This window comes from Somniosus microcephalus, chromosome 19 (genome assembly GCF_052327205.1).
Source record: "Somniosus microcephalus isolate GS21.2 chromosome 19, FLI_Smic_1.0, whole genome shotgun sequence".
In the NCBI taxonomy this organism is placed as follows: domain Eukaryota; kingdom Metazoa; phylum Chordata; class Chondrichthyes; order Squaliformes; family Somniosidae; genus Somniosus; species Somniosus microcephalus.
Window position 1 is genome coordinate 24255753 of NC_141005.1, and position 20114 is coordinate 24275866.

General features: G+C 43.8%; 1 protein-coding gene across 1 annotated transcript in view; it reads left to right on the forward strand.

Moving 5' to 3' along the window:
- Positions 1 to 20114, forward strand: part of morc2 (MORC family CW-type zinc finger 2) — a 74588-nt gene that overhangs the window by 44650 nt on the left and 9824 nt on the right. The window contains exons 14-23 of the mRNA XM_085961379.1: positions 209 to 363; positions 2361 to 2489; positions 7089 to 7194; positions 7611 to 7722; positions 10261 to 10335; positions 12842 to 13192; positions 14285 to 14452; positions 16117 to 16183; positions 16488 to 16629; positions 19370 to 19564. Coding sequence (XP_085817505.1) covers positions 209 to 363; positions 2361 to 2489; positions 7089 to 7194; positions 7611 to 7722; positions 10261 to 10335; positions 12842 to 13192; positions 14285 to 14452; positions 16117 to 16183; positions 16488 to 16629; positions 19370 to 19564 — 1500 coding nt within the window. The remainder of the gene's footprint in view (positions 1 to 208; positions 364 to 2360; positions 2490 to 7088; positions 7195 to 7610; positions 7723 to 10260; positions 10336 to 12841; positions 13193 to 14284; positions 14453 to 16116; positions 16184 to 16487; positions 16630 to 19369; positions 19565 to 20114) is intronic.

A 20114-nucleotide genomic window follows, 5' to 3' on the forward strand; every position in this document is an offset into this window, starting at 1 on the left:
GCGAGCGAAGCTTAGTGTGGAACAGGATGCAGGTGGTGTTTTTGGCGATTTAGAGTTTATGGCGGGTGGAGATCAGAAGGCCAGCAAAGGGAGCGTTAAGTTGAGCCTAGAGGTGACTACAGCGTGGATAAGAGTCTGCCAAAGATAGAGGAAGGTTCTATTTATAACTTTTAAAAAAATTAGTTCCTTTTTTTTGGTTTACCCTCAGTGCCTGCGGTGGAGTGGTGGGTGTGGTCGACGTCCCATACCTGGTTTTGGAGCCCACCCACAACAAACAGGACTTTGCAGATGCCAAGGAGTATCGGCATCTACTGAGAGCCATGGGCGAGCACCTGGTGCAGTACTGGAAAGACATCGGCATCGGTAAGGAGAGGATTTGCAACTAGTCTAAGCTGTGTTAACCAGAACCGATCTGATTACTTCAGCTTTGATGTGCATGTATTTTTTTCCTTGAGTATTTTTGTTTAAAAACAGTGCTGAAACCTGTGGGAGCTGTACTGAAGGAGTTGTGAGGGAGCTGGATTAATGTTTGATAGCAAAATACTGCAGATGCTGGAAATCCAAAATAACAACAGAAAATGCTGGAAAAACTCAGCAGGCCAGGCAACATCCGTGGAGAGAAATTAGAGTCAACATTTCGGGTCAAAACCCTTTATCAAGACTAAAGAGGCACAGGGAATGAAATAGATTAAGAGGCCAGGCTGGGAGAGAACAAAAGAGAAGAGACATTAAGAGGTATTCAAAACGAGACGAGATGGTGGTAGGACTAGTGGAGACAAAAGACAGCTCTAGATTAGGTGTGAAATGCGCTGGCAGAATGGGAGACAGCTGCCATGTGGGGGAGAGAGGAAAAAAAGGAAAGGGGGGGTGGAGGGAAAAACCAAAACAAAGGTGTGGATAAAAAATATAAGTAAAAATGTAATAGGGGCCGAGGTTATGATCTGAAATTGTTGAACTCGATATTGAGTCCGGAAGGCTGCAGAGTGCCTAATCGGAAGATGAGGTGCTGTTCCTCGAGTTTGCGTTGAGCTTCCGTGGAACAATGCAAGAGGCCAAGGACGGTGAGGTCCGAGTGGGAATGGAGCGGTGAATTAAAATGACAGGCGACCGGACGCTCGGGGTCACCCTTACGGACTGAACGGAGGTGTTCCGCAAAGCGGTCACCCAATCTGCGATTAATGTTTGAATTGATACAGTTGCCAAAGCATCCCTGGGTTATCTACAACTCACACGCCTATCGGCCAGCTTCCTCAATTCATATGGAATTAGCTTTTGTTCTTTAAAACAAAAGAAAATGAAATGATTGGATGTGAAAGTTGATCCTTATCCTTGCATGATTTTCTTTTAAAGTGTTAACAATGTTGCTCATGTTCATTTGTTTTTCAATGTGCAAAGAGCAGGCTTGATGTACAGTGTCCTGTCACCAGGAAGAGCAACAGTACAATTTAAAATATAAATGCTTCTCTTCTCTAGATTGACTTCTCCTCTGGGGATCACATTTTGATAGCTGTGCCGTAAGATATGAGTGCGAAAGGCTCAGGTTTGGGGTGGGGACTAGAGTTGCATTGTGATGGGAGGTTGAGGGGGGGTGGTGGGGGGTCACCATTGAATGGGATCCAGGTGTTTTTGAAGCTCATTTTCGCTAGGGATCTTAAGCTTTGTGTGTGTGTTGTTTTTCTGTGGGGGAGGGGAAGATCCCTTGAGTGCTTCAGAGCAGCTTGTTTCATTATCCTTAATGTGGATGCTCCATTACTTTCTCAGTCTACAAGATCAGAACGAGTTCTCCTAGTACATTAAACTCCAGTGTTTCTGAGATCTCAATGAGCCATTTGTTCTAGCTGTCATAAAGATCATGTCAGAATAGCAATAAATGTGGCACTTTAGCTTTGGAGCACAGGTCTGACTACCAGTCCAACCAGTTTTAGGGCATTAAGTAGTCATGAGAGCTCATTTATCTTGTATCCTGTTCTGTGACACATGTCCTTTCTTAGATTCACTTGACTGAAACGTTAACTTTCCTCTCTCCACAAATGCTGCCTGCTTCCAGCATTTTCTGTTTTATCCTATTTTCTCTGATCTGTGTTTAATCTGTTTTTATTTTCTAAACATGAGGGTGTCCAGGTGATCTACTCACTGATTTCCAGCACTGGACCTGGTTCTAGGAGGCTCCTCCACACCGAGGAAGCACATTTATTACCACCCAGCAACACTTCGAATCTGTTCTTGTTGTGTTAATCACAGCGGTCCAATCAGACTTCGCTTTTCACTGTAATTTTGTGTTGATCAGATTCAATGTACTGCAGCCATGTTTTTACACTATGACCTCGTACAAAGTTAACACACATTCTCTCTGCTTACAGCACAAAAGGGGATAGTGAAATTCTGGGATGAATTTGGCTATCTGACAGCCAACTGGAATCAGCCACCTTCTAATGAGACGTTATACAAGAGGCGGCATGCTATGGAGATCCCAACCACCATTCAGTGCGGTACGTCTTACCCACAATGCTTTCTGTGCATAAAGTTGGTAAGTTCCACAAACAAGTATCAATTAGGTTAGAGATAAGCCAGAAAATCACAGTACCCTCCTACTGCTCACCCGCAAACTGATTTAAACATTAGATGCTGAAGTTGTTGCTCTCACGACTTTTGATTTTATACACGGCAAACTTGCACATACATTTTTATCTGCATTTTTCTCCATCCCTCTTGTGCCCCCCCCCCCCCAACTTTCTTTCCCTACTCCTGCCTTATTGAAGATGGTTGCTGTGTGTGATTCCACGCCACCTAAGTGGCCTTTCATCCATGTGTGAGCTTAGACGGTGAGTATTGGTAGGCTAGTTGACCATGGCCCGCTCTTGTCTTTGCCCAGTATCCATGCGAGTTTCCAATAGGGTTACTTAGCAGCAATCAAGAGCTGGCTGACTCTTTGTTTCCCCCTGTACTCCCTACCCTTCCTCAGAAAAGTGCAGGGGAACTGAGACTTGTAGCTTGGCCTTAACTAGATCAGCGAGCTGAGTAGAGACCAAGAATTGAAACCCAGAATTTCCTCATTTGAATGGCTCAGCGCCACGCCACACATTTACTCAATAAACCATCAGGAAGCCAGACACTTTATATTAAAAAAAAACAGAAGGTTAACACGAGGACAAAGTGGTTCATAATTGAGAGGCTTGGGTTTGAACCAAGAAACGGAATTGCTCAAAGAAAATTGGTGATTCTCATCATGTCTGGTCACCATATTGCCCACAGTTCCGTAGAGAAATTGTATTGAACATGATGTATTAAATAATTAGCAATCTGTTTTCTACTTTTAATTTAAAAGTTATGAAAGCTTCACAGGAGATGCCAATTAGTGTTTAGTTGTGATCGCTTAAATTTTGCAATCTAAATGTCTTCACTCTGAGTACCAAAACTGCTCGATGATTCCGATCACAAGGTGGCCGTTTGGCTCATCCTGCTTCGTCGATCCAGAAAGACTCCACAGTCTCCCATTGCCGCATCCAATTGTTCCTTAAACAATTCCAGAGTTTTTGTCTCTACTACTCTACCTGGAAGTTCATTCCATTTGTTGATCATTCGATCAAAAAAAAACTTTGATATCAGTCCTAAATTTATCTTTTACTAGTTTGAACTTGTATGTTCTTGCCGTACTTTTGCAATTTAGTTTGAAGTAATTTTCCAGATTTACTTGAAGATGTTTTGAGTAGATGTACAATTTTTAATAACGGATTGTTCTGTTCATTTCTATATTTAGTGCAACTCATTTCATAATTTCTGTACTGCCTCTTCCAAACCCACAGCACCTGCTGGTTTGATATCATCTGCAAATTAGGCCAATTTGCATTGAGTTTCTGAATCCAAGTCATTGATGTAAATTAGAAACAGTATTGGTCCCAATTCTGATCCCTGCGGTACTCAACTCCGTACTACAACAACATCAACAACAACTTGTATTTATAGAGCGCCTTTAATGTAGCAAAACGTTCCAAGGCGTTTCACAGGAGCGATTATCAAACAAATTTGACACCGAGCCACATGAGCTATTAGGACAGGTGACCAAAAGCTTGGTAAAGAGGTAGGTTTTAAGGAGCATTGTAAAAGGAGGGGAGAGAGAGAGGTGGAGAGGCTTAGGGAGGGGATTCCAGAGCTTGGGGCCCAGGCAGCTGAAGGCACGGCCGCCAAAGGTGGAGCGATGAAAATCAGTGATGCACAAGAGACCAGAATTAGAAGAGTGCAGAGATCTCGGAGGGTTCCAGGGCTGGAGGAGGTTATGGAGAAAGGGAGGGGTCATGGAGGGATTTGAAACCAGGGATGAGAATTTTAAAATCGAGGCATTGCCGGACTTGGGAGCCAGTGTAGGTTAGCGAGCACAGGGGTGATGTGTGAACGGGACTCGGTGCGAGTTAGGATGCGGGCCGCAGAGTTTTGGATGAGCTCAAGTTTACAGAGGGTGCAAGGTGAGAGGCCGGCCTGGAGAGCTTTGGAAAATCTGAGTCTAGACGTATGTGTTCTTTCTAACCATCAACCAATTTCTTATCCATTCCTAAGATTTATCCTGAATCCCACAGCTTTGAGCTTAACTAATGACCTTTCACGTGGAAATTCATCACGTACCTTTTGGAAGTTTTGATGCACTACGTTGTAGGACTTTCCATAGTCCACTTGAGATGTCACTTCCTCAAAGTCAGAGATTGGTCAGGCATGAACTTTCCTTTATGAATCCATGTTGACTGCAGTTTACTGGGTTATTACTGTTCAGATAATCCTCAAGTTTACTCTTAATAGATTCCATGTTTTGCATGAGACTAATGGATCTGTCGTTGCCTGGATCTACTTTTTGTTATTTTTGAAAATATGGACTACAAGAAACTCTCTTTTATCCGGGACCGGCGTGGTGCCGGTTTATTAAAAAGTCCGGATTACAGAGAGTTATAGTTAAAAGGTACGAGAGCTCCGTACACAGCAACAAATCCAGGCTTCCCTGTTGCTTAGCAACAGCTGCAGGAACCCGGCCACAGACCAAGCGTCCCTGTTGCTTAGCAACAAGTGCAGGAGCCCCCGATTTACACAGCCAAGAATCAAGAAACGGCCACTAATATGAAGAAAAACTTAACTGAACCTACTCCTGAATTTTGCCGGTTAACCGAGATTTCCGGTTGTTTGGGTGCCGGTAAATCGAGAGTTTCCTGTACTATCTCGAATCTAATGGTATTTCCCTAGAGTTCTGTGACTCCTTCACAGTGACTGTCACTGCATCACAAATCTCTTCCCCAGTCTCTCTCATTACTCTGGGATAAATATGATCTATCCCTGGGCCTTTATTTATTTTGAACCCTTTCAGCATGTCTAACACTATCAGATTTACATAGAAGTAATTCATTCTGCTTAGATTATCTCTGCTTACAGTGGGAATGTTGCTCGTGTCTTCCTTTGTGAATACTTGGAAGAAGTAATCGTCCAGAATATTAACTAACTTGTGTTCTTCCTCTGTTTCAGCCCCATTTGTATCTGTTTTGGTTCTCCCTTCTATCTCTGCCCTCTTGCTGTTGAAGTACTCAAAGAATTTCTTAGTTACTTTTTACATCTGTGGCGAAGTTTTTTTGCCAAGTCTCTCTGCCCCTCTGACCACACTTTCTGAACATTCCTACATTTCTCCCAGTGAACCCCTTCTCCTTTCTCCTGGTGAACCCCTTCTCCTTTCTCCCTGCAGGATTTGTTGGGTTTGTTGTTCTTCCTTATTTCCTTCTGATTTAACTTAGTAATCCATTTAGGATCATCTTGTTTAATCTATACTTTTGTTTCTAGATATTTATCTATCCTGCATGATCAACATTATGTCCTCTACCAATCAATTTACTTAACCTGTTTCCCTTATTTCTTTGAAGTTAGTCCTTCTTTGTACTTGGCTCTGGTCCTTGGTGTTTCTGAATCGCAGATCATGTTGAACTTGATCGATTGTAGTGATTGTCCCCCAAGGTTGCCACAGCTTCCATTTCCTGTATGTTCTCTGGGTCACTTTGAATATCGGGTCAAAATGTGCACTGCCACACTGGCTCTAAACCATTTGTGTACTCCCAATTCATATTTGATTGAAGCTGTCCAATAAAATAACTTTTACCCCCCCCCCTGGTGTCCCTGACTTAAATAAATGAATCAAGATGAGAACAACAGGCTCCTTGCACAAGCCACCTTATTGACTCCACAAATTAGTTCGTCACAAAGCACTACTATGACATTACAAATTTCCTGATCTATTGAGGAGGATCCCTGATCACCTGTACCAGCTGTCCCAACTTCAGTGTTGAAGGCAAATCTCCTGACTGCACTGATCCATTGCCATATCTGGAGCCGGGCAGTTGCAATGTTTGCCTGCAACATCAGGAGCTAGTGCAGGTGATCCAGGAATCCTCCCAGGTAACAAAGTATTTGCCACTGCTATTCATCTCAGCTGCCAAGATGTGTGGAGAAATACGGTGGGAGAGGCGCTGTGCGTCTCTGCTGATGGAGATGTTTGTACACGGGGGCTTTGCTACTCCTTTACCATTGGAAGTGGGGAAGACTGAAATGCATCACTGCTGCTTCCTCGACTACATAGCTGACTCAAATCCTTAAAGAAGGGAAGTATGTCAGAAGAGTTTGTTTTGAAGTACTTCCTCCTTGGCTATTTTTAAAATAAGCTTGTCAAAACATACTTTCTTTGGACAAAAAATAGAACTCGCTTTTTTTTTAAACAGATCTGCCATGTTGAGGCCCCTACTTTCTGCATGCTCCGATAGCACCCTGAAGAAGCAACGATCTGTGTGCTCCAGAGTTGCTGATGCTCACTGTCTAAGCTCTCAAATGAAGAATAGTGACTTGGATGAGGTAGTCGAATTGCTAGCATCCCAGCAAGAGTCAGATTAGATGGGGACAAAACTAGGGCGAATTAAAAAGAAACGGGGGTGGGGGGTGGTGGTGGTTAGAAAGATATGGATAAAACCGGCAAGCTTAAATAAAGTGATCAATAGGGAAATACTGATATTAAACGTTTCTTTCCAAAATAAACAGTTCTGCAAGCTAACTTTTTTTTAATATCTGCTTTCTAGATCAATGTTTAAAATGGCGGACACTTCCCTACCGAGTGGATGATGTCGGTAAGGAATATCCAGACAGTTGGACATGTTCCATCAGCCCTGACCACATACAGAATCGGTACGTATTATAAATGCAAAACACACAACTGAGGTAAAAGTCTGCATTATGTCTGACCCTGCTATGCCTGACATTGTTAGGGTAGTGTTGGGAATCTCTCTTTTACATCTAACCTGGATGGATGCTACAACTGTCCTAAGGTCTGTGGAAGATATAACTACATTCAGAGAGCAAGGAAGACTACAATAAAGGTAATTGATCTCTTTCCAGCATTGTGCACCTGTTGTTGAGGGGCATGTGACTTAAATATGGTGCAGTGGCGAAGAAATGACCATTTACTAGATCGATCAAAAACTTCAAGGCCAAAATCTATGTGAAATGGCATTGTGGGTGCACAAGGAAAGTGTTAACTGTAGGGAAATATATTAAAGCATAGCTGCAGTCAGTCAACATATACTTGCTTTGTCTTTCTTCAGGTGTGATGCCCCAGAACAGAAGCAGAATGTACCAATAGGCATACTACGAAAAGATGCTAAATCACATGAGGAGAAAATACGGGCGCAGCAGAAGAAGCTGGAAGCATTGAAGGTAAAGATTGGGGCGTAAACGTGAATTCAGTGTAAATGGAGCAATGTATTTCTTAATTTCCATTTTGGTTGCCAGGTACTCCATGATTGTTGAACACGGTTGCCTTAGTTTAGCACGTTCCCTCAACTGCTTTTTAATCCCCTTTTCTTTCCTCTGTTGGTAACTTGTGCTTTGGCTATAGTTCCAAAGATGCCAGTGACACTTAAGGTACCTCCCTCAAATGTCTGTCTATGTGTGAGCCGATACAGTGAGTGTTGCCAGGCTATTCAACTGTCTGGGGGTACATTGTAGCTCAGCTATTCTCATTTGATGTCCATACAGTTTTACTTTCCAGCATGCGTCTGGCCTCTAGGGCGGAGACTGATGAGATGAAAGTCTCCTCTGTCCGCTAGCTGTATAAGTCCTTATGCAAAATCAGTTTAGGCAGTGGACCAATAGCATTAAAAAGCCCCTAATTTGGCATTAATTGGCAATGTCACTCAGTTAGACAGACCTAAGGATGGTTGGTATGGGGAATGGGAAAAAAGTGCCTCACCTGGTGCAGTAGGAGATGTTCTTTTGAGGTTAAGGCAGAAACATGTTGGGACAGACTGGAGAGAGCTTTAACTTGCCTCTAGCTGTGACACAGCAGCCGTGGCTCAGTGGGTAGCACCCTTGCCTCTGTGTCAGAAGATTGTGGGTTCAAGTCCCAATCCTGAGACTTGAGTACAAAAATCTAGGCTGACACTCAGTGCAGCACTCCCTCATTACTGCACTGGTCAGGTGCTGTATTTCAGATGAGACGTTAAGTAGAGGCTTAAGTAGTCTGCTCTCTCAGGTGAAAGTAAAAGATCCCATAGCACTATTTTGAAGAAGAGCAGGGGAGTTATCCCCGATGTCCTGGCCAATATTTTTATCACTCAATCAACATGACAAAAACAGATTATCTAGTCATTATCACATTGCTGTTTTGGGACCTTGCAAATCGGCCGTGTTTCCTACGTTACAACAGTGACTACACTTCAAAAGTAGTACACTTTGTTGGCTGTTAAACTCTTTGGGACATCCTGAGGTCATGAAAGGTGCTATATAAATCCAAGTCTTTCTTTCTTTATATGCTAACACTGGATGCCAGAACTGAAGTGAAGGGGGTATTGTTCGACGGCATTAACATCTCTTGTCTTGATGAATGCAAACTTTTTTTTTAATCCCGTAAAAGTTTTTCTAAATCTTTTGAAAATGTTTTGATTGGTTGCATTTGTGGTGGTTGCTAATTGTTCATCGGTTGCTTTTTGGTGTGAATGAATTGTTGTGAAGTCCTTTGGAGTGGCTATGTTGCTTTGCTATTCACACCCCATTCCACCTCCAAGCTTTAATGTAATTGTAACTTTTTTTGTCTTATAGTTTGAGCCATGTTAAATTTTGTTTTCCAGTATTTCATCGCAACATAAGCTATAGGGACTCTGGGCATTTAAACTATTCAATTCTATAAAAGATTGTGTCTTGGGGTTTCATTTTTTAATAATTCATATTTTTTGGATTCAGCATCTCCAACACTTCCATAGGTGAGCCTTTGCTCACTGTGTTTCAGAGAGTACTTTCACTTGTCTAGAAAGCTAGGTAAATTAGTAGCATGACCAAATAGGCAACCCTCTTCACTTTATTTGAGCTTACCAGTTTTATCATGCTTCCTCATGTGATCTACCTTGACATCAGAATGTGGCAGAATAACACCGGAGTGTGACTTGGGCTTTCAAATATAAAAACATTATCAAACAATAGATGAATAGTAAGAATGTTGCAATGTAGTTTTCCAGTAATTGTCAAGCTTAACTATCTCCTCAAGTAAGTAGAAACTAATAGTCATGGTTGAGATGCTAAACTAAAATGTACAGTGTGATCTTTTTATCACTGTCCATAGAAGCTATCCAACCTGACACAATCTCTCTGGTGTCTTTAGATGAGCCCCCACTCTCCTCTCTCTCTCTCTCTCTCTCTCTCTCTCGCTCTCTCTCTCTCGCCCCTCTCAACAACAATTTGAATAAGACTGATTAATACCTTTTTGTTTTAAAAAAAAAGTTACCCGGACCAAACAAATTTAAATAACTTGATTTAAAAAAATAACTGCCAATGAAACACATACTTGATCAAATCCCACGAGGTGTTTCTGTTTGAATTGAATGGTGTGCTCTATCACTTGGACACCTGCTCGAGACAAAACGGGATCTGTAGTATTCTTAGTGAAATAAACTCGAGCTTGTTTTGCTGAGTGTGGAGCTGGTTTTTAACCCCTTGCGTACCATGAAAAACTAACAAGCAAATACCATGTTAAATCTTGGACAAAAATGCTTCTATTTTTCCCAATCACCTTGTGTGAGTGTAACGTGTCTGTAGAGAATTAAAATATTTCTACATTTATTTTCAACAAAACTTTATGGAAAATTAAGCTATTTCCACCTTTAATTTTTTGCTTCGATTTTTTTTTTTGGTAGATTAAAATATGTTTTTTGCTGTTTTATTTTGGAAGAGGATTTTATTTCTAATTTTACTTGTTTCCAGAAAAACATGCCCGTCCGTTCCCAGGCAGATTTAAAGAAACTGCCGCTGGAGGTCAGCTGCAGACCTTCGCTGGAGGTGAGTGGTGCATGTGTGCTGTGGAGTCCAGAGAATGGGAGGGTCAGGGTTGTACATCGTTGGATTGAATTGTAACTGGTCACGGTGATACTTTCACGCGTGTGAAATTGGCACCGTTATACACGTGCGCGGTAAGTAACTTACACCATGAGGATTAATTTCAGCAGCCTGTGTATTCAGGCTTACTGGCCTTTGCTGTTTCCTTCTGGGGTGTAGCTGTGACTTGGTTTTCAGGCACAGCGTTGGGGGATGGGAAGTGAGACAGTTAGTGAGTTTGGGAATGATGACCTCTTCCATTTGCTCTAGCTGCTGCCTCTAAATGACAGAGGACAAGCCAATATGTGAACAGGGGCGGTCATAATTGTCCTGCTGATAGCAAAAGTATAGCAAGTTGTTTTTTAAATTTATTCTCTGGATGTGGGAGACGCTGGCATGGCCGCATTTATTGCCCGAATTTGTTGCTTTCAGAAGGTGGTGTTGGGCCTTCCCCTTGAACTGTTGCAACCCTAGTGGAGATGATGCTCCCACAATGGTGTTGGGTAGGGAATTCCGGGATAATGACTCAGCAATGATGTCCAAATCAGGATGTGTGACTTGAAGGGGATCTTGGAGATGATGGCGTTTCCACATCATTGCTGCTCTTATCCTGCTCGCTGATGAAGGTTGTAGGGGAGGGGGTACTGTCAAAGTAACCTTGGTGAGTTGCTGCAGTGTAGCCTGGAGATCGTACACTGGTGATGGAGGGTGTGAATATTGAGCCTAGTGACTAAGGCACCATTCCAGCAGACTGTTCTGTCTTTGGTGGTGTCAAGCTTCTTGAATGTTGCGGCTGCACCCAGTTAGGCAAGTGGTGACTATTTCATCACACTCCTGACTTGAGCCTTGTAGATGGAGGGTTTGTGAGGCGAGCCACTTGTTGCAGAGTACTCACCTACTGCCATGCTCTTGTAGCCACGGTTAATATGGCTGGTTCAGTTATGCTTCTAGTCACTAATGACCCCCAAGATCTTGATTGGGGGACTCGGTGATGGTGGTGCCACTGAAGGTCATGGGGAGCTGGCTGGGCATTTTCTTATTTGAAATGGTCATTACCTGCCGCTTAAATGGCGTGCATGTTACCTACCATTTGTCAGCCCAAGTCTGAATGTTATCCAGGTCCTGCAGTAGGCTGGCGTGGAATGCTTCATTATGGGAGGAGTTGTGAATGGAGCTGCACACTGGAATAGTCAGTGAGCAGTCCCATTCCCTACCTTATGCTGGAGGGAAGGTCATTGATGAAATGGCTGAAGATGATTCGGCCAAGGTCGATTCCCTGAGAGAGCCTGCATATCCTTGGACTGCAATGACTGGACTCCCGACAACCATTACTATCATCCCTTGTGTCAGGTATGACTCCATCTACTGGAACGTTTTTCCTTTTGACCCCCATTGACTTCAGTTTCGCTATAGCTCCTTCGTACAATATTAGTTGAATGCTGTCTTGATGTTTAGACAGACATCTCCTGGCATTCAGCTCCTGTGTGGATCAAGGCTGCGATGAGGTCTGAAGCTGAGTAATTGTGGTGGAATCGAAACTGAGCATCCATGATTAGGTCATTGGTCAATTGGGTGGTGCTTGATGGCATTACTGGTGACTCCTTCCATGACTTTACTGATGATTGGGAGGAAGCTGTTAGGGCAGAAATTGGCTGGGTTAAATTTCTCCCGTGTTTTGTGGATAAGCAATACCTGGGTAATCTTCTACATTCTCTGGTAGATGGCCACTAGGCTACCCCACTCCGTTTTTCTAAAAGTTCCTGTTTGTGATGCTGCTGAGAATTACCTCTGGAGCTCTAGTGCCAACAGCAAGAATGTGTTCATAATGACATGTCATGGTTGTAAAATAAGTTTTGGTGATGTTCGTGTAAAAGACATTTGGTATAAACGGTTAATCACCAAGATACTTCACCAGATTAGTAAAGTGAGGATACAATGATGACGATGGGCCCAATAACCTAACATCCATAGCAGTTAAGATAATGGAAACTAGTCAGAGTAGAGTGGGAAAATTCTTCAAGACAGCTCTCCTAAACTTCTGTGAGGACATCCCAGACTAGCCATTATGTGGCCTTTCTAAGGGAGATTGCCAATTTGCTGTCTGTAGCGGGCTACAAGATTCGTGGTGTGGACTCTGGATTGAGTGTGTCCAAGCACATTTCACATAGGGCCTTTGCATCTGCTTGAGCAAAGGCCTTCACCCCATCTTTCGGGATTTGGGGGAAAGAAATCAGCAAACGTCCCCAGTTTACCCTTCTGTTAGCCAGTGCCAGAATAAAAATTGGTAAGAGATGTGGAAACTTTTCTGCTCATCTTGCCTTGTTAATGGTGTATGGCTCTGAGGCCTGAAGGGAAGAAATCTGGCTGATGATCGATACAGTTTAATTAAAATAATCTGAAGACTTTTTGAAGTCACTTTGAAGTCCGAAGTTGAGCTGTGTATTTGTGTTTTACTTTAATTTGTCTGTAGGGTCAGTCATCCGCAAGTGGCCAGCGACCGCGATCGCCTCCTCTAGCTGATATCATCAAAAATGCTCCAAGCCACCCGCCTTCAATGAAATCCCAAGCTTTACCGCGAAGGGGATCTGCAGCTAGATCTGTAAGCAGAGTCGCGACCACTCCCACCAGCGTTACTAGTAAGAAAGCGGCAACCAACACAGGAAGATCTCCGCAACGACCGATGGTCTCTTCCAGGGTTGGAGTTGAGCCTTCTACCTCTATGAGGAATGCTCCTTTCGTCTCTGCAAGCATGAAGAGTCAGCAGGTGAAAGGAGCAAAGAACTTTGGACACAGGAAGGGGACACTGAGTAGGGCAGCACAGGTATTTAAAATTACTTTATATAAAATGGATCTTTAAAGGAACTTCAGTGCCAATTTATTATCATATGCATGCTGAGAAATGGGCTGTTATGACTTTGACTCACAATTCAGCACAAGTTGAATGCACAGCAAATGTCCTCAACTCTTCCAACAAGATGTCTTAAACTGAGCCTCAGAACAGCACCAATACAGATTTTCCATTTACTACACCAGCCAACTCCTGGCCTCTGTTTTGTGCTACACCATGGGCTGTTTTTAATGTTACAGACTCAAATTTCTTTTTTAAGTTCTGCTCCATATTAAGGTGGCACTACTTGCTTGTCTTGTATTGCAGATGGGTCTTGATTCAGCAGTATGTTTTCAGTCTGTAGTACTGTTGCGCTGCTAACGTAGCTTGTTCCTTTCAAGCTACTGCAGGGGGACGTCCTGTGGCGAAGTGGTCTTAAGTTCTCAAGTCAGTGAGAGTTTAATTTTTGCTTGCATGATGGAAGCTTGCAGATTGCCAAGTGCTTGTACCCTTTCAGCTCCAGGACAGGGGGAAAGAAACAGTTTGTTAAAACTTTTGATGGTTTGGAGTGAGAAGGAGACCCTCCAAACTTACACAGGAGCACGAAACCGAGAACTCCAATGTATTGTTTGCAGTGGGCAGTACATAGATTTTTACATACTATTTCTGGACCTGGTGAGTTTTATGCTGGGGAGGTACCAAGCAGAGGCCAGGTGCTTCCTCAAGCAAGGAGAATGGGGCCTCGAGCGTAGGCCAAGGAGGTCATTTAGCCTCCACGTTCCTCCTAGCAAGTGCTTGTACAGGAACAGAGGCTTGGGGAGGTTGTTTTCCCCTTTCATCCGGGTTACAGCGTCTGCGATGATGAGACTTTCTAGAAGGGGAAGCAAGAAACCTGCCAGGGAACTTTTACAGTCTTTAACTTCACATACAGCTCCCAAGAAACTCCTCAACTAAAGCCCTGCTCTGAATTGGATCACTGGAAGTTGTCAGGAGATTTCTTTTCAGTACTTCCTAATTCCAGAAGCCTCATTTAAAAAAAAAAAAAAAAAAAATATATATAAATGAATCTGCTTTTCCTTCCCACAGTCTGCAGGGACAAGAAAGAGGAATACAGCAATAGAAAGCAGTGAGGAGGACGACGAGGAGGAAGACGAGGAGGAGGAGGAGGAGGAGCTGGAAGAAAGGAAGATGAAGATATCCACAAAGGTTTCCGAGTCAAAGCGCCTGAAAAAGGACACGACCGATGTCGTGGAGGTAGCACGACAAATTTATCAACGACTATTTTATATGTAGCACCTCAGTAGGTCTAGTCTCCTTGTTTACCCACTCCCCCTATCCTCTCCTCTGTGCCACTTGTTGCTCAGTCACTTAGATGATGAACAGGTGATTTGCTCCCAATCTCTGACACTACCACTTTTTTTTGTTGCCATTTTATACTTCTCTTCCAAAGGTGCTGACTTCTGCTGGGGTACATTTGGTGCTGGTCACCATCCAGCACCTTGCCTCAATAATAAATACTCAGGGGAGCCTAAAGAGGGAATATCTTCACAACCGAGTCTAATGCTGTCCTCATCCACTGTCCACACATGTAATGGGCAGCAGAAACACTGTCCGGTTTCTCTTTGCTAAAAATACATTTAAGTCAATTTTTGCACTCCCATCACAGTAAGATCTACTAACTCGACACGGGCTGGGCTAAGATCTACTAACTCGACACGGGCTGGGCTAAGATCTACTAACTCGACACGGGCTGGGCTAAGATCTACTAACTCGACACGGGCTGGGCTAAGATCTACTAACTCGACACGGGCTGGGCTAAGATCTACTAACTCGACACGGGCTGGGCTAAGATCTACTAACTCGACACGGGCTGGGGTAAGATCTACTAACTCGACACGGGCTGGGGTAAGATCTACTGACTCGACACGGGCTGGGGTAAGATCTAACTCGACACGGGCTAGGGTAAGATCTACTGACTCGACACGGGCTGGGGTAAGATCTACTGACTCGACACGGGCTGGGGTAAGATCTACTGACTCGACACGGGCTGGGGTAAGATCTACTGACTCGACACGGGCTGGGGTTGCAACCTGGCCTCTTCCTAGTTTATATATGGAGCTACTGCTCCCTATTCTGACCAGTTGAGCCGTCAGCAGAGCTTTTTTCTTTTAAAGGTATGGTACTTGAAGTTGGAGATCCAACACGCTGGATCATTTAGTGATGGGACACAGGCCAGTTTCACTGCAGTGAGTTACTAGTCTTGGCCATACACTTGCAGGGATGCATCGGGCAGAGGCGCTCGCTGCTCCCGCCCCCCCCCCCCCCCCCCAGTGTGCAGCAGTGGTAGTGTTTTGAACTATTTCCCCATACTTTCCCTTGCAGTTTAAGGAGTAATCCTGGTAACAGAGACCGTTCTCAGATCTGAATTATTATCTTGGGTAACTTCATGAGGGGGGAAGGGGTGGAATGGGCCAAGACCGTTTTGTGCAAACAGTCGTTCAGCTTCACATACAATGCCCCAGCAACACTCAAACATTCAGGGGAAAACCTTTTACTAAAGTAAAATACTGCGGATGCTGGAAATACTCAGCTGGCCAGGCAACCTCTGTGGAGAGAGAAACCGAGCTAACGTTTCAGGTCGATGACCTTTTGTCAGAATCTTTTACTGCTGTTTTACTTGGATCATTGCAAGATGGCAGGAATTGTTTTTCAGTGCTTCCTTTAAATGCCTGCATGTTAACCCCCCCTCTTTTTCTTCTTGTAGGATCTATATGATTGCAGCATCGTACTTGTGCCTGTTGTCTGGTTGTGACAGTTATCAGTGGGTTTTTTTGTAAAGCATGGAGCTGGTGGTTTGTGTTCCCCCCCCCCCCCCCCCCCCCCCCCAGTGAGAAGTGTCTAACTGTGTTTTGTTACAGATTTCAGATAGTGGAGGAGAGGTGGAGGAGGAGGAGGAGGAGGAGGAGGTGGCCAGCACTCTGAAAGGTGAGAATCTGTGTTTCCATTTTCTGATCGAGTGCATTGCTCGTCATGTTGAAATGTTCAAGAGTGCTGCACTGGTGGAAAGAGGTGGCCACCCTGCGGACTCGTGCAGTAAGGCTCAGTAGAAAGCAAGTTAACACTATGACCAGAGACTAGGATGTCACACGGAGCTTCAAATTAAAAATAAAGGTCAAACTTTACAAGGAGTATTGTGTACATTAAAAAAAAATCCAAAAAAAAATCTTTCCTTCAATGTATTGGGTAGCCCGCATCTTAGCTACTGAAACTTTTTGTCGTTCCTGTACAGACCGGGGGCTGCTTGTAGAAGTGAAGGTGAATAAGGAGTGGCACACAGGGCGAGTCACTGCTGTTGCAGCAAGCAAGCAGTCAGTGCGGTGGAAAGTCAAGTTTGACTACGTCCCGACTGCAACCACTCCAAGAGACAGATGGTGAGAATATTGCTTTTTCTTTCCTTGCTCCTCGCTCCCTGCATGTGATTTATAAGTAGGGCAAGTGATTTGTCACAGCATCACACCTCTTCAAGAACTACCTGCTGTCCAGGAACCACAGTGTTACATTGAAAGCCCAGTAAGCAATGAAAATGCCAGTTTGAGTAGCAAATCACTTGTGCTATTTATAAGCTACCGTAGAGCTGCTCTATCTGCTCTTTTTCATCCTCACTATTTTGAAATCAAGACTCATCGCACTGTCTTCTACTTCAATTTGTTCTGTCCCAGGACCTCAGTGGTAGAACTCCTCACCGTCCCTCAGTTTTCCCTTCCTCCTGCAGTTCAGCGGCTTTTAAAACTCGCGCTCAGTGTCATGTATCCACCACTTTCTGTCTTCTCTGCTCTCTTTAAACCTTGCTGCTGTCTGTCGCAAGGTCTTGACCCGGCACCTAAGTTTCTCTGTTTCAAAAAAAAAATCAGACCTGTAGCCCTCTTGACTGTATGGCTCTTTTGTTAGCTGTTTTGTCACATCAGCATTTTCAAAAATAATTCAGTGTTTTGAACATTGTGTAATATTTGGAATCTGTAAAGATGTGTTGAAACTAATCCATCCTTTAATTGCAGCAGCTTCTCACTACAACTCTGATCTGTGTGTCCTTCTCCAATGGCGTCTAATGTGTATTGCTCTTCGTTTTTAAAGAAAAAATTGTATTTATGATGATGTGTACGGTGTTGGGACTGAATCATTATTTCATCTTTGTACCTGATGGTGGCTATAAGTCCTGTATCAAGTGAAGAATAGGTTTGAAGCAGAACAAAGGCCCCTCCTATGTTGCCACAACAATGTGATAAAATTGTGTGCCAGAGCCAAATTCTTTATGAATGTGCTAACAGTACAAGGCAATGTTGTACTGCAGGCCTACACCCACTGGGACTGAAGTTGCGAATATCCAGTCTCCTATTTTTGTTCTGGTCAATTAACTATCTGACATGTGGAAGCCTTTCCCCTTCTTGAGTCTCCAAACAAAACTATTGAGAAATATAACCTTTCCGTTTGACTAATAAGTATACAGCCGCTTCTTGTGGGGGCATATCCCACTTACTTAGGACCAGAGAACTTGGGTTTAGGTAGGCAAATGCCAAGGCTTAGGGATTTCAAGGTGTGCATTGGACCAAGATATCTAAGCTTTTTCAGCAGTGCATCAGATAGATGCACCCTGGTAGTGAACGCAGGAGTAGGCCATTCAGCCCTTCGAGCCTGTACCATCATTCAATGATGATATGTCTAATCTGTATCTGAACTCCATTTACCCGCCTTGGTTCCATAGCCCTTAATACCCTTACCTAACACAATCTATCAATCTCAGTTTTGAAATATTCAATTGACCTCGCCTCAACAGCTTTTTGAGGGTGAGTGTTCCAAATTTCCACTGCCCTTTGTGTGAAGAAGTGCTTTCTGATGTCACCCCTGAACGGCCTAGCTCTAATTTTAAGGTTATGCACCCTTGTTCTGGACTCTCCACCAGAGGAAATAGTTTCTATCTACCCTATCATATCCTTTAATCATCTTAAATAACTCCATTAGCTCACCCCTTAATCTTCTATACTTGAGGGAATACAAGCCTGATCTATGAAACCTGTCCTCCTAATTTACTCTTTTTAGTCCCGGCATCATTTTGGTGAATCTGCATTGCATGCCCTCCGAGGCCAATATATCCTTATGGTGCGATGCTCAGAACTGAACACTGTACTCCAGAAATAAAAACAGAAAATGCTGGAAATACTCAGCAGGTAAGGCAGCAGCTGTGAAGAGAGAAACAGAGTTAACGTTTCAGGTCGATGAGTGGGCAGATTAAATCATACCCCGTGTCAGCTGTGGCTCAGTTGGTAGCACCCTCGCCTCTGAGTCAGAAGGTTGAGAGTCCAGGACTTGAGCACAAAAATCTAGGTTGACACCCCAGTGCAGTACTGAGGGAGTGCTGCACTGTTGGAGGTGCATTTTTCAGATGAGACGTTAAACCGAGGTCCCGTCTGCTCTCTCAGGTGGACGTAAAAGATCCCATGGCACTATTTCAAAGAAGAGCAGGGGAGTTATCCCCGGTGTCCTGGCCAATATTTATCCCTCAATCAATAACACAAACAGATTATCTGGTCGTTATCACATTGCTGTTTGTGGGAGCTTGCTGTGCGCAAATTGGCTGCCGCGTTTCTTACATTACAACAATGACTACATTTCAAAAAGTACTTAATTGGCTGTAAAGCACTTTGGGATGTCCAGTGGTTGTGAAAGGTTCTATATAAATGCAAGTCTTTCTTTAAATCAATTTAGAGTCAGCAGAATCATGATTAAACGTATCCAGCTCTCAATCTGTTGTTTCTTGTAGTTCTTGACCCACATCATATTCTCTTCCTTCAATCTGTCTCTCTCCTTTTACTGTCTGTCTGTGTCAGTCAGCGTCTTGTGTGTGTCAGTGCATTCTCTGTTACTGATTCTCTTGCTGATTCCATTTATTCCTTCTAATGTTTTCTTTCAAGCACACATTAACATCCCACTTTGGCCCAGAAACCTCAAATCGTAAAATGTTGGCGCAGATGAACCATAACCAGCTCCCTGGCTAACTGCTGTGAAACCAGCCAAGAGGGACAGATAGCGACTGTATCCAGCTGTCATTTTTGTGAATACTTCATATGGTTGAGAATTGTTTTAATCAATTCAGTTTGACATGTTTTATCCCTGCAGGGTTGAGAAGGGAAGTGTGGATGTGAGGCTGATGAAACCGCCATCTCCAGAATACCAGACGCCTGACACACTGGGCGGGGAGGAGGACATATCTGTGGAAACAGGATCAACTTCAGACAGTACCAGGATGGAGCCAGACACCACACAACCGACAACCAGCAGAGAGACTGTGGAAGCTCTTGTGGTCAGCTTCAGGTGAGGGAGTCGATGGCTCGTCGGACTTGTCTACCTTCCATGTCGCAGGTCAAGGAAAATGTGCAACACAACCGCAAGGAACATGCTTATATTTAAACATGACATCTTCATAATAAAAATGATGTTGTGGTTGTTCAGTTTTTCCTCCCCGAAACAAAGAGGGGGCATTTCTCCATAATTTACTTTTCAATGTTTGCTCCTCTTAAGGCAGTGGCTTGTACTGGGATACATCAAGTACTAGTAGCCCTCGTCTAAGTGGCTATTCTTGATGTCCAATCCTGGATATTGAGTATCAATGGCCTACTGTACCCTGGAGGCATCTCATCTGAGGCCAATAATAATTTGGTCCTCATCCGTGCATTTTCCAGCATGGGTCACAGGGTAGTGAGCAGGAGTTGGAACCCTGGCTAAGGTTTTTAAATGTTATTTTCCCCCTTGTTTGCCTATGCACACTGGAGCCAGTAGTAGCATGCCTCACTGCTGGGACAGTTCTTCAGCAACACCTCCCAAACCCGCGACCTCTTCCACCTAGAAGGGCAAGGGCAGCAGG